This window comes from Artibeus jamaicensis, unplaced genomic scaffold, assembly GCF_021234435.1.
Source record: "Artibeus jamaicensis isolate MK-2021 breed Jamaican fruit bat unplaced genomic scaffold, CSHL_Jam_final scaffold_612, whole genome shotgun sequence".
Lineage (NCBI taxonomy): Eukaryota > Metazoa > Chordata > Mammalia > Chiroptera > Phyllostomidae > Artibeus > Artibeus jamaicensis.
In genome coordinates, this window is record NW_026522049.1 from 1,141,501 (window position 1) to 1,155,253 (window position 13,753).

At 55.0% G+C, this 13,753-nt stretch overlaps 1 protein-coding gene across 5 annotated transcripts in view; it reads left to right on the top strand.

Moving 5' to 3' along the window:
- Positions 1–1,372: 1,372 nt before the first annotated feature.
- LOC119063086 (fumarylacetoacetase) overlaps positions 1,373–13,753 on the top strand; it is a 109,327-nt gene continuing 96,946 nt past the window's right edge. For 4 of the 5 annotated variants that reach the window (XM_037164213.2, XM_053658828.1, XM_053658827.1 and 1 more), the window contains exons 1-13: positions 1,373–1,587; positions 3,230–3,340; positions 4,156–4,277; positions 4,766–4,815; positions 5,258–5,348; positions 7,776–7,873; positions 7,983–8,035; positions 9,233–9,332; positions 10,005–10,135; positions 11,556–11,631; positions 12,252–12,298; positions 12,875–12,976; positions 13,596–13,713. In XM_037164213.2, the coding sequence (XP_037020108.2) occupies positions 1,507–1,587; positions 3,230–3,340; positions 4,156–4,277; positions 4,766–4,815; positions 5,258–5,348; positions 7,776–7,873; positions 7,983–8,035; positions 9,233–9,332; positions 10,005–10,135; positions 11,556–11,631; positions 12,252–12,298; positions 12,875–12,976; positions 13,596–13,713 (1,180 nt within the window). In that variant the 5' untranslated portion in view covers positions 1,373–1,506. The remainder of the gene's footprint in view (positions 1,588–3,229; positions 3,341–4,155; positions 4,278–4,765; positions 4,816–5,257; positions 5,349–7,775; positions 7,874–7,982; positions 8,036–9,232; positions 9,333–10,004; positions 10,136–11,555; positions 11,632–12,251; positions 12,299–12,874; positions 12,977–13,595; positions 13,714–13,753) is intronic. The other variant, XM_037164214.2, reaches the window with a different exon arrangement.

The window sequence follows — 13,753 nt, forward strand, 5'->3', positions numbered from 1 at the left end:
AATTGAAATAATTCAAACAGCAATTGGAGAATTGTGGAGTGAAAGACCCTCAAAAGGCCATTTGTCCTGTGGTTTCAAACTTACCTGGCAGCCATCCTTTTTTAAACATAAAATATGAAAACAGATGACAACAGAATTTTACAATACAGAGTTCTAGGTTTAAATTTGTTTACTAATCACTCAAATGTTCTATCTTAGTACATAGTGGTGGTTTAGTGTTAAAACCTATAAATGTAATTTAATCACTATAACAGATTAAAATAAGAGAAAATCATTAGGACTATAACAACCAAATCAGATAAAGTATTTAATAGAATTTAGCAGTCATTTATGATTTAAAAACATCATGGTAAATTAGCAATACAAAGGAATTTCCTTAAGCTGATAGTTTCTGTGTAGAACCAAACAAAAAGCAAGCACCTTCTAAAAAGAGGAAACTCATTCCCTTTTAAAGTCAGACACAAGGAAGGGACTGCCCACTATCATTGCTAATATTCAGAATTACATTGCAGATCCTGGCCAGCAGAGTAAATTCACAGCAAAGATCTTCCCTGCTCCATTGTTAACACAATTCAAGACACCGCAACCCCTTCAGCCAGTGAAAAGGATAACAATGAAGCCTATTTGGACAAAGGGAAAGTATTCAAGAGAAAAATGTGGGGAAAGCCTGAAAAATTACCTCTATGTAAACTTCACAAACATGGGAAAGTCCTATGCGTACAAAGGAAATGAACAAAATAACAGAAAAATGTGACAACTGTAGGTTGGTGGGATTATGGGCATTATTTTTTTACATTTATTTTTTAATCATTTTTGTAATGCATATGATCAACACACACCCACTCCCCCAAAAGGAGAAGAACGTAGACTGTTTGCATGTTACTTTTCGATGTTTTATTTCAAAACAACAGCTTTCATGCTTTCAGACACTATATGTAATTAGTGGGTTGGCAAGTCTATTTTAAAACTATGAAATCTTCTCCCTTTAACCATCGTATGCCTATACCCTTTCCCCACATGCACCTTGTGCCCAGAGTTTTTGGGTTTTACATGGCTTTTATCATCTGGGCTCTCATTATTAGCCTGTGTGTATTGGGTGGGAGCTCCTGGTCTGGCATGGAGTGGGGCCCCTTGCCTAGTGCTGGGTTGCTCTCAGTCGGCAGTGTTATACTTAAGTATTTATGGAGCACCTCTTCCTTACCCAGCGTTTCTCTGGGTGTTGACGGGGCTGCAGGCAGCGTCAGGGCCGGTAGGACAAGGGTGAGTCAATAGTCTCGGAGGGCGGGGCTCAAGGGAGCTGGGTCGCTGAGGGGCGTGGTCACTGGGGGGAGTGGTCAGAGGGGGCGGGCCCGCTGGGGGTGGGGCTGGAGCCGGAAGCCTGGTTAGTGGAGGCCTGTCCGTCACGTCAGGAACGCTGAGCTGAGAGCTGGTTCCACAGGAACGCTCCTGCCTGACTGGCCGCCTCACCGAGCCCCGGAGTCCCAAATACCTTTCCAGCCCGTCAGCATGTCGTTCATCCCGGTGGCCGAGAACTCGGACTTCCCCATTCACAACCTGCCCTACGGTGTCTTCTCCACCATAGGCAACGTGAGCTGCGGGTGGGCAGGCCGGCGTCCCCTTCCGCGGGTCCCCTCACCCAGGACCCCCTCTCCCCTCTGCCTTGCCCCCACTGGCCGTCCCAGAGGAACCCGGAGTCACGCTTGAGGAGCCGCGGGCAGCGGGGGCGGCGAGGGACGGTGTTGGGGAAGGTCGCTTGTCTCCTGAGGAGCGGGGCGCGCTCCAGAGGCCCCTGCAGGTTTGTGTGAGGACTAAGTGCAAAGGGAAGTCCTGCGCCCTGGGCCAGTCCCGGTCCTGCGACCCCTCCCCTCAGGCCACCCCGGCCAGGAACCCCAGTGGCTCGTGCTGTTGGAGTCTCAGAGCCCCAGGGCTGGGGGCTCCACGCGCCGGGTTCTCCGCGGGCGTGGGCCGCCTCGCCGGTGGTCCGAAGGAGCCCTTTGGGTGAGAACTGAATTTTCTTTCGCTTCGTTTACCTCAGCGGTTTTCAGCCTGTTCACGTCAGGGCACAATTACTAAAATTCTGCGGCACACCAAAAATACAAATGCCTTTTACTGATCTGACAAAAAAAAAAAAAAGGTATAATTTTTTGATTTCTTCACGTTGGATAGATCTTGTGGTGGCTGTCGTCACTTTGTTATGGGGACCATCTAAGGGAAGAGAGGTCAGTGCCCCTGACTAAACAGAAGGAAATCTGTGAAGAAGGGAAGTATTGACAAATGGGGTGAGACAGACCCCGGGTGGGTTTATTCGTGGTCATCTTGCTTAGATATCTGCTCCCAACTTTAAACACGAACTGGACAACCCCCAGACTCCTCTTTCACCCCATGGTGCTCAGGAAGCATTGGCCACAGGACACTGATGGCAGTCAGCCCCCTTCCTGGAAAGAGAGTTCCCATCCCCCTTGGTGACTGTTGACCCCAAGGGGATCTTTGATTTCCTTGCAGCCAGTGCCAGTGCCTTGGTCAAGAAGAGTCAACTTGGTGTTTCACAACCTAGATGTTGCAAGGACACCAAAGGCTAACATTCCATCTCCATCTCTGAGAGGGAAGAAAATACAATAGGAGGCCAATTAACCTGTTAATCACATGGTTAATCCTATTAACATAGTTAATATTAACTCGTGATCCACCTCTCAGCTAGCGGGACTGCCCTGGGCACTCTCTGACACTTTGTCCTTGTTGCCAGTCCGGCCCTCACTGTTGGTGGAACTACAAATCAATGAGACAGGAACATTGGCGGAAGGCAGGTGGGGAGCTCGGCCTTGGTTTTTCGGCAGGGCTCTGGAATGAATGCCCCTGGGAGTGTAGCTCATGGGCACCTCCCCCTGCTGTTTTCCTGTGAGAATGTGCAGGGGCAGCCACAGGGGACGCCTGGGAGAGACAGCCCCTTCCCAGTGCCCATGGAAGAGAGCTGGGGTGGGGATGCAGCCTCTTTGGCATTCCAGAAGGCCCAGCGCCTTCAGGCCTCCTCTGAAGCTATTGCTGCAGGCAGGTCAGCCCATTGGGTAGCACAGGGAGCTGGGGCTCCATGCTGAGGATCCAGTTCCTCTCTCTCCATAGAGGGCCATGTACAGGAGAACCCATGGGCTCTTTAGTGCACAGACATTTTCGGTAATCAGGCCGAGCCCAGCTGAGGCTTTCTCCTGTGCTAACCATGCCGCCTTCCTCCCAGCCGAGACCAAGGATTGGCGTGGCCATTGGTGACCAGATCTTGGACCTCAGTGTCATTAAGCACCTTTTCACTGGGCCTGTCCTCTCCAAACACCAGGATGTCTTTGATCAGGTAGGACATGGTGACAGGGCTTGTCCTGGATTTCAGCAGCCCTGCAGGCCTATAGCTATGGCCTGGGAGGAAGGGACAGCTGGCCCCACTGCCCTCTGTGTTGTCAGCTTGCAGTACATGTATCTGTGGGAAGGATGTGAGTTTACTTCCCTGGAGATGGTTGGGTGCTTGGATGTGCATCTTCCCATCTTGTAAGTCAAAGAAGCAGAATGGTATTTATTGAGCGCCTCCTGTGTGCTGGGAGTTTTGCATACCACTCTCACCCCATTCCTCACAGCACCCCTCTGGCATAAGAATTGGCATCCTCATTAGATGGGTGAGGAGGTAATCGGAAACAACACATGACTCTCCCTGGTCAGGTGACTACAAGTGTTGGATCTGGGTCTGTAAATCCAGGCTTCAGAATCCACAAGTGCTGTTTCTGCCATGTCTCCCTGGCGGAGAAACGTCTTGTTAACTTATGTGAAGGGGATGTGCTCAGACTTCGATAACCTGCAGACTGGAGCGTGCCTCTATTAGACAGATGCCTTTAACTGCCAGCCAGGCCAAGCTGCACTAGCAGCATCCAGATGGCAGCTCCCAGCCATTGCTGGTCGTGTGCAAGTCAAGTCCATGAGCAGCTGAGTCCCATCAGGAAAGGTGACACCTTTCCCCAACTTGATGACCAGATGACAGAGCTAAGAGTGAAAGTCCTGAGAGTTTCAGTGTCCTGGAGATGATTGTCAGGGCCCTGGAAGGAAGGCCAGCCTCTCCTGTGGACAGGATGGGCCCCGCCCAGCACTTTCCTGTATGTGACCTTCTTTCTCCCTATTTAGCCAGTTCTCAACAGCTTCATGGGCCTGGGTCAGGCCGCCTGGAAGGAGGCGAGAGCTTTCTTGCAGAATTTGCTGTCGGCCACTCAGTCTCAGCTCCGAGATGACACGGAACTTCGGAAGCGGTGAGGGGCATGTGGATTTTGGTGGGTGGGGAGAGAAGAGGACGGTGTGGTAGTCAGGGCCATTCTGAGTCACCACAGCACTGCCTCGGCTGCATTCGGCCCCTGCCCAGGCTACACATAGGTGGGAGGGCTCAGGATGGACCACTCCGCTCAGAGAAGTGGACCAGTGGCAAATTACCCCTTTGCCTCTGGCCCACTTCCTTCCTCATCAGCATCATCCGTGTTCTTGGCTAGTTCCCAAAGTAGGAGCAATTTGGCTCATTTCTTAGAGTGGAACCACAGACCCAAAGAAGAGGCATCTCAGCTTCAGTGGGTAGAGACCCTCCCTGGTGTGGCAGTTCAGCCTGGCTGTGGCCGGTCTGAAGATGCTCCCTGGAGATCAGGAGCAGGGTTCTGGGATGGTATGGGCTGAGTCTGCAGGAAGGCCACCAGAGTAGGGACCTTATTTCACCACGTGCTCGACCCTGAAGCCCCTGGTTCTGTTTCAGTGCGTTCATCTCCCAGGCTTCTGCCACGATGCACCTTCCAGCTGCCATAGGTGAGTCCAGTCTCGTTACTTGGACATGCACAAAATAGCCTAGTGAGCCAGGGTGGCTCAGCGGTGCTTCCTGGTGGGGAGGGTCTCTGGGGCTGTCACCCCTCCCCACCATGGACTCAGGCCATGTTGAAGGCCAGAGCTCTTATTTATTATTTGTTTCTCAGTCAGGAGTTCTGAAATGACTTTTTAGTTCTGAAATTAATTTTTTTAATTTAGTGAGACTAATTTGTATACATTTTCTGCTGAGCTTTGGGGCTGTGAAAATGTGGTGGGTGTGCGCTCAGCAGCACCCCCGCCTGCCACCCCACAGAACGGGATGCAGGGGAAGTTTGTTCTGTTGCTTCCTCCACCTTGTCCCGCTTGTCCCGGTGCTTGGACTGTCCCTTCTCTGTCCTGAGGTGTCTGGGTTCCTGATGGACTCTTTTGTGACTTTCTTCTGCAGGTGACTACACAGACTTCTACTGCTCTCGGCAGCATGCCACAAATGTCGGAATCATGTTCAGGGGCAAGGAGAAGGCACTGATGCCCAATTGGTACGTCCCAGGCCAGAGTCTGATGAGTTCAAAGTCTGTCTTTCCATTTGCAGCAGCATGCTGCCTCAGCAGCTGCCCAGTGCCTGCTGGGTTCAGTGAATCAGTTCAGTGACAAACAGTGATGACCATGATGCGTCTGCAAACAATGGCCTTTGTCCCTGGTCTCTCAGCGCCACTCTGGACCTGCTGGGACCATGGGACAACCTCTGAAGCTCTTTCATCTAGAGAATGGGGGGCCAGGGGTGGAATGAAATCCCCCGAGTCACTAAGATCTTTCCAGAATCACTCATTTGTAAGCAATGTACTGTTGCTCTATGGGCAAGTCCTAGACCCTAGCATTCTTCAATTTACAATTTTGTGACGAATGAAGGTCCTCACAGCTGCCCTGTGCTGTGCATCTCAAAGTGTGGTCAGTTCAAAGTGGGAGTTACATTCTTTTATTTGGCCCTCTCAGTAGTCCCAGGGGGTCGCCAAGGTGATGACTGTTGTTAGCCCATTTCACAGGAGGAAAAACAGGCTCAGAAAAGGGTTGACCCACCTGAGGACCAACAGGCCAGAAGCTGTGCCCTTCATGCTCAGACCGAGGCCACTGCCCCAGTTAAGATCCTTACCCCTTCGTTCCATGTTGTCCTCTGGAGGTGACAGTTATTCAGACACAGTGACACATGCCCACCCCCAGCCAGGTACCCTCAGCACACGCAGCAATTCTCAACTCTCGGTGAGAGTTTCAGATGGGTTGCGCCAGGTGGGGGTGGGGTGGGAATGTGTCCATTTGAACCTGGTTGAAGAAGAGAAGAAGGAGAGAGAGAGCAGAGAGGTTAAGCAGAAAGGCCAAGGTTGCAAGACAAGCTAGGACTGCTGGTGGGCGGATACTCGGGACTCTGGCCGTGGGCAGGCTCCAGCCCAGTGGGCAGCCATAGCCCGTTTCCTTCTGCAGGATTAGACCTTTATCGAGATGCATGGTACAAGGCAGCCTGCAGCTGGGCCTCGCTTATTTAATGTATATAGATTGTAAAGGTAATAAATGAGGTCTGTCCAGAAAGTATCCAGCCACGTGCCATGAAAAATAGAGCCATTTATTGAAGAAGATACGAGAAACATTGTCCATAGGACAATGACACCTTGGTTCCCTTCAAACTAGGCCCCTTGGGACCTCACACAGTTCTCCTAACTGCCATCAGCTGCCCCAGCATACTTTCCTGAGTCTCACTGATGCTCTGAAATCTTTTCCCTTTCAAAGGTCATTTTAGTTTCCAGGAAAGCCAGAAGTCGCAGGGCGCCAAATCTGGGCTCCTGGGGGGCTGAATCACCTGGGTGATTTGGTGTTTCACCATAAAACTGTATGAATTGTGATGCATGAGCGCGCACAGGGTCATGAAGCTGCCCATCACCAGTTGCCCATAGCTGCGGACTTCTGAATCATCCCAATAGTTTCTGTGGAGGAATGTTCAAGCTTAACGCAAAATTTGATGCAGATTCATTGCTGTACTGGCTCAGTTATTTTGAATGCAATGGCCACACAGTATATGTGCTCACTCAATGGTGTGTACCATGCTGACTGAGTAGTACAGTGAAGTTGTCATTATTCACGCATGCACATTCCAGCTCCCTTTCCTTGGCTGCCAGGTTATATCAATGTCATGTGGGCCATTCTCATTGTAGTAACAATGCCGGACTTTTTCCTGACAGAGCTTGTATAAATCACCTTGTACACCCAGGAGATTCAGCCCCGCTAGAGCCCAGATTTGGTGCCCTGTGACTTCTGGCTTTCCCCAGAACTAAAGTTACCTTTGAAAGGGAATAGATTTCAGAGCATCAGTGAGACTCAGAAAAATACAATGGGGCAGCTGATGGCAGTTGGGAGAATTGTATGAGGTCCCAAGGTGCCTAGTTTGAAGGGGACTGAGCTGTCATTGTGCTATGGACAATGTTTCTTGTATTTCCTTCAATAAATGTTTCTGTTTTTCATAGTGCATGGCTGGATCCCTTCTGGATGGACCTCGTATGCACTGTATGGGTTCTCCATTGCTGCTGTAACAAATTCACACAAACTTAGTGCCTTAAAACAATGCAAATAGGTTTTCTTACAGTTCTGGGGGCCAGCAGTCCAAAATTAGTCTCAATCTGCACAAGTCAAGTTTTGTCTCTTTATCTGGTTGATTCCCCTTCACACCACGTCCTCAGGGTTCATCCGTGTCAACACATGTGTCAGAAGTTCCTTCCCATTTAATGCTGAGCAATATTCCATTGTACATATGGAACAAATTTGCATGTCTACTTATTGATGGATGCGTGGAAATACCTTTTGGTCTGTGGGCCATGTACACGTCGACTCCTTTTTCATTCTTAATTTTTAGGCATCTTGAAATGTCTTCTGCAACACGCCAGAGCACTGACACCCTGCACTCTCTTGCCTTCCTTCGTCAGGCTGCACTTGCCGGTGGGCTATCACGGCCGTGCCTCTTCCATCGTGGTGTCGGGCACCCCGATCCGAAGGCCCATGGGGCAGATGAGACCCGATGACTGTAAGTGCCCCGGCGTCCAGGCCCCGGCCTTGTGGCTCTGTGTCCCCACACCGTGAGCGCCCTAGCCTGCCACTCACACCAGCCTCTTGCTCTGCTGTTATTATTGTAGCTAAGCCTCCCGTGTACGGTCCCTGCAAACTGTTGGACATCGAGTTGGAAATGGTAAGCAGGGCCGCAGTGTGTTCTTGGTTATATACCACTATGACAGCAGCATGCTGGATGGTGGGGGAGTATAGGCATACTGATGGTGGGGGGCACTCTTCACGGCAGCACCTGTGGTGTAGCTGAGACCAAGGGAAGCTTTGGGTGTCCACTCACAGCAGGTAGTGGAGAAGAGATGGGACCCCCTCAGAGCCGCAGCTGTGGAAATCTGGGCTGGTTGGAGCTCTCTTGTCTGTGCAGTCCTGCCCGCTGATTTCTTTGGATTCTGTCAGGAGGAAGGACATACATGGGCACTGCCCAGTGGTCCCTCAGGCCCTCCAGCCCTCTTCCCCCTGCTGCGGCGGCGACAGTGTCAGGTGGACCTCAGAGCAGGTGTCCCGGCCCGGACCCAGGGAGCAGGGCGCAGAGCCCGGGTTGGGAGCAGGGTCTCCTCTGGGCAAACAGAGGACTCTGCAGGCAGGCGCTTAGGCAGGGTCGGTCACATCGGGGAGCGGACAGGGCAGGTGGGGAAGAGGCAGGGGAGGCGGGGCACTGGTGATCTGCACTGGGAGGTGGCAAGATTCACTCTGAGTTTGTGTCCTTGGGTTAGATCTTTTTTACCCTGATGGAAAATTTGTGAGGTTTAACCACTGTCACAGAGCAAATAAAACTGTGACTCTGGTTTTGCAAATGTCATAGTCGGTTCTGTGCTGTTGACAGTCATTGTCCCAGTGCTGGCCATGCCTTTCTCCCAAGGCAGGTGGGGGTGAAGGACTGGAGGGCAGGGGGCACCCCGTCAGCTCTTGGTTGTGGTTTGGAGGCAGCTTTTTTGTTGTGCGTGAACACAAACCCCAGTACTCTCATTCTCCGCAAGCTTTGTGTGGCGGTCAGCCCCTGCCATGCAGAAGTATGTGGGTGACAGGGACGGAGTGGAGAGGCTGCAGAGGGTCTCAGGGCTGCTGTGCTCAGTGTGCAGGGGCCGTTCCGGGGCTGTGTGGAGGTCGTGGGCTGGTGCTCACTACCTCCCCAGGGTAGCCGTCCGTCTGCCCAAGTGCAGCCTCTGACTTAGACACACTGTGCTTTGGGTGCCTTGCCCGGTCCCCCTGGGCAGTCCTGGTCTCTGGCTTTGGTTTGGAAATGCCTGACCTTTGCCCTCCAAGCAAGTGACATGGGGCACCAGGGGAGCCCCAGATTCTAATGAGCTTTTTTGTTTGGCAGGCGTTCTTTATAGGCCCTGGGAACAAATTTGGAGAGCCAATCCCCATTTCCAAAGCCCATGAGCACATTTTTGGGATGGTCCTCATGAACGACTGGAGCGGTGAGTATGGGGTGCTGGGCGGCCTAAGGCTGAGGTCAGTGCGCAAGGTCTGCTCTGGGTGGAGACCGGGTGTTTGGGACACTCTCGCAGAAGCCCAGGGTCAGGTGCCAGTCGGAGGCACCTGAGAGTGTGGACTTGGGCCCCGAACAGACTCCTTGGCTCAGAGCCCCAGTGCTGCTGTCCGTCAAACAGGGACAAGGCTGACGTCAGAGCTCCCAGGTGTGAGCGCCGTGTGGGGGCCAGGTCCCGGCCATGTTATCGTCCCCACTGACAGGGGAGGCACTGAGGCGCAGGTAGTTGCTAAGCCAGGATCTCACACCCAGCAGCCCCATTTCCGAGCCTGTCTCAGCGCCTGGGCCACACGCAGGAGGAAGATGTTGCCTAACTAAGCCCAGGGTGTGCTGCTCCTCCGCCCAGTGTGAGGAGCCTGCCTGCCCTTTGGTCATCTTGTTTACTGTGACCTGGCTCAGTGACCTCAAAGGGCCTCTGAGTCCTTGGCATTCAGTGCTGCTGGCCCTTGGTCCTGAGATGGCCTGGTGGGGGCCAGGGTGCCGTGGGGCGGGGGAGGCTCTGCTGGGTGTCTGTGCTGTGGGGTCAAGGGGAGGTGGCAGCCTCGAGACCAGGCCCCGGTCCGCCCGAGTGAGCCCTGCTCGGCCCCTCCTTCTCCCGTAGCTCGAGACATTCAGAAGTGGGAGTACATCCCTCTCGGGCCGTTCCTGGGGAAGAGTTTCGGAACCACCATATCTCCGTGGGTGGTGCCCATGGATGCCCTCATGCCCTTCGTGGTGCCCAACCCAGAGCAGGTGAGCACAGGCAGCTTCTGCAGGAAGCTCCACAGCCCGGCCCTTCTGCTCTGTGGCAGCTCGCCCACCTATCGGGAGTTCTAGGCTGCTGGTGTGCCCATGTGTGACCTCCGCCTTGGGCTTGCCTGACCCCCTGCACAGTTCTTGGGAAAACACACAAGTGGCAGAACCCCCTGAGGCCAGGGGAGCCAGCTGGCTGGCAAGAGAAAAGGTCCTGCCAGTGCCTCAGCATTGCACAACCTCCTGGGTTGCGGGAGAGGTTGGGGGGTGTCAGCTTGTTTTCTGCTCAATGGCGCCCCTGGAGCCCAACTGGTGGAACGCACTTTGGAGCTGGGCAACCACAGGCCCTGGTGCTGGAGCCCAGACATCTATCTGTTCGGGCCTCATCTCCCCTTCTCACCTTCACTCCTTCGCCCCTCACAGTCTAGCCACAGTCCCCTGCCCCCATCACTTCCAGAGGCCTCACCAAGTGCCTGGTCACCTTTGGGCCAACGCCCTGGCCTGTGCCTTCCTCAGGGTGGGTGCCCGGCAGCCCCTACTTTTCCTAGACACTCCCCCTCCTGGGCTTCCGGCATGTGACCTGTCCCAGCTCTCCTGTGTCTCTAGAGCGCTGCTATGCAGCGGTGCCACTCCGTCCTCCACACCTCCCCTGCGCCCCCACCCCCACCTCCCTCTGGGCTCCTGCACCCAGACACCGTCCCGGCCCCACCCACACCCCCTCCAGGCTTGCTCCTCTGTGGGTTCTCAGCGCACGGGTTTTCCCCTCCCTCCGCGCCCGCCCTCCCCAAGCAGCACCTGCACGCAGTCTCCACGCCTCTTCCCACTTCTGAACGTCTTTCTTTAAAACAGCCCCAATTTTAAAACCCAGATAACGTGTTCGGAACAGGAACGTTGCATCCCTGCCGGCGTCCCTGGACACCCAGTTAACCATAAAAAGAAACACATCACTATGAAAACCCAACCGTACTAATTATGTCCTATGCCACTTTCGACTCCAGCAAGGTGCCCTGGGAAAACCCTACTTTTGGCTTATGTGCAGGCTTTCAGGCTCTGCCGTCAGAGCCGCCTCCGCGTAGGGTCCCGCGTTAGCTGGGGCTGCACCTCCGTCAGCTGCACCTGCCTCCGCCATCCCTTCTGCCACGGGCCTTGCTCGTTTCCCATCAGTGGCCCTCCCACTGCCCGCTCTCCCCAGGGCTCGACTCCTGCCTTTCTGGGACATATCTGATTTGACCCCCATACCTGTGACCTGCCGATGCCCCTCCCGCGGCTTCGCGTTTCCTGGTGCCTGGACCACCCTCACCTCTCACTGTCCGGGGAGGTGGTGCTGGGTCCCCGGAGCCCAGCTGCTTCTACCTCAGGTCCTCTGTGCGGGGCAGGGGGCCCTGCCAGTGACCCTCCCTGCTGTTCTCTGCCCTTGCAGGACCCCAAGCCCCTGCCGTACCTCTGCCATGACCAGCCCTACACGTTCGACATCCACCTCTCTGTCACCCTGAAAGGTACTGCCACAGGGCTGGGGGCTGTGTCCTGGGGCTCGGTGGGCACATGTGCCCAAGTGCTATTGCCTGGATGGCTCCTGAGCTGGGTGGGGGGTGGGGGAGACTGTCACCTGCTGCATCCTTAGACACATGGGGGTTCTTTAAAGGGAGGAGGCGGGGAAGGGACACTGGGTCCCCATGCTGTACAGTGGATGTTTAATAAACACTGTTGAAATAAACTGTGAAAGGGCACCGTGCCCATCACTGGACAGGTGGGGACAGTTGGCCCGAGCTGTCCAAAGGGCTCCTGGGGATATGGCAATTGGGATTCACCTTGTACACTAGCACCAGTAGACTCGTGGCTGCCAGGAGTGTTGCGTTAAGAAGGATTCTGAGGGTACACGGGTCCAGGGACGGCGGGGAAGGCAGCGGCGGCTGGGGTGCGTGTCTTTTCCGTTCCTGGACTGCAACGTCTCCCTGGAGGTCTCCCGGCTCCAATAGCCTGCAAGCTTATTGTTTCTTGGCAAAACCATGTTGGACCATGGGGAGCTTAGCCCACAAAATTCACCTCACCAGGTGGCTTTCTTCCTTCCTGAGTAAGAGCTGAGTGTCTTTGTCCATGTTACTTGTCTTTCCAACAGGAGAAGGAATGAGCCAGGCAGCTACCATATGCAAGTCCAACTTCAAGGTAAGCTTGGAAGCTGGGCAGGCTGCTTGTGGGAGGGAGGGAGGAGGGGGTCTCTTCCTGGCAGGATCAGGGGAGTAACATTCATTTGGGGAAAGGATGTGGGTCTCGGGAGCCCCGTGGCCCCAGGGGTAGCAAATCTAAGAAGCTCTGGGCGTCGAGAGGCGCCGGCGGATGCCGCATCTGAGCCTCTGTGGGTGGCACCGGTCCTGGCCCCGCCCCCTACAGCCAGTCCTCCGCCCACGCCCCTTTGGTCCAAGGCCCGGTCCAAGGCCCGTGGCAGCAGGTTGTCTGTGAGGCCTTTGCTCAGGAGAAGCCTCTTCTGGGCTCACGGTGCTCACAGGGCCAAGTGTAACCGTGGACAGAGGAGTGGGCTGAACGCTGAGGCTCCGAGCAGAGGCCAGCCACTCCTGGGGTGTTTCTCGGACAATGTGGGGTGGCACTTAGCAGCGAAGGTTCCCTGGGCGACGCCACAGTAGGACAGCTGTCCTTTCGGAACGGAAGCAGGGAGAGTGGCCGTGGGGAGCCACTGTGCGGGCAGTGCAGGCAGCCCGGCCCCACCGCACCCCTCGCCCGCAGTACATGCACTGGACAATGCTGCAACAGCTCACTCACCACGCTGTCAACGGCTGCAACCTGCGGCCCGGGGACCTCCTGGCCTCCGGAACCATCAGCGGGCCGGTGAGTACCTCGTTGCACTGTGCCTGCCAGGGCTCCCCGCGCTGCTGGGGGTGGGGAGGTGTCGGCTCCCCCTGAGAAGGGGTTCCAGCCCCTGGTGGGTGCGTTTGACACCCCTGTCCTACTCAGCTTCCTCCACATCTGGGTGCAGCAGGGGCTCCCTTTCCGAATTCAGAGCCCAAGAGAGGGTGTAGGAGTGGGAGGCTGTGTTTGTCTGCATGGGGGAGAGTCGGGAAACAGCCAGCAGTGTGGCTGGATCCGCCCAGGATGAGCGGGCCCTGCTGCTGTACCCCCCGCCCCGTGCCTCTCTCAGCCCAGGGGAGAGTCTCAGAACCTCAGAGATGGTGCGTGTGCCAGTCTCTCCCTCAGGGTCCAGCCTCTTATTTCCGGTGGGCAGGGGTCTGGCACTTCCTGAGCCCCAAATAAAGTGGACAGGGGCAGGGTGCAAGCCTGGAGGCCCTGCCGGTCATGGTTCCACCTCGGCAGGGTCCCTGGGGGGACACAGGGCCTACCACCCCTGCCTGGGCCTCCCAGGCTTTGCTGAGCTCTGGCCACGCTGGAGCTGACAGGCTTACTAAGAGGTAGATCCATGCGACTCCTTCTTCCCTGTCCCCTTACGAAGGAGCCAGAAAGCTTTGGCTCCATGTTGGAGCTGTCATGGAGGGGGACGAAGGCCATTGAGCTGGGGAACGGACAGACCAGGAAGTTCCTGCTGGATGGGGATGAAGTCGTCATCACAGGTGAGGACGGGCGGCCCGTGGCCAGGTCTCCTTGGCTGTG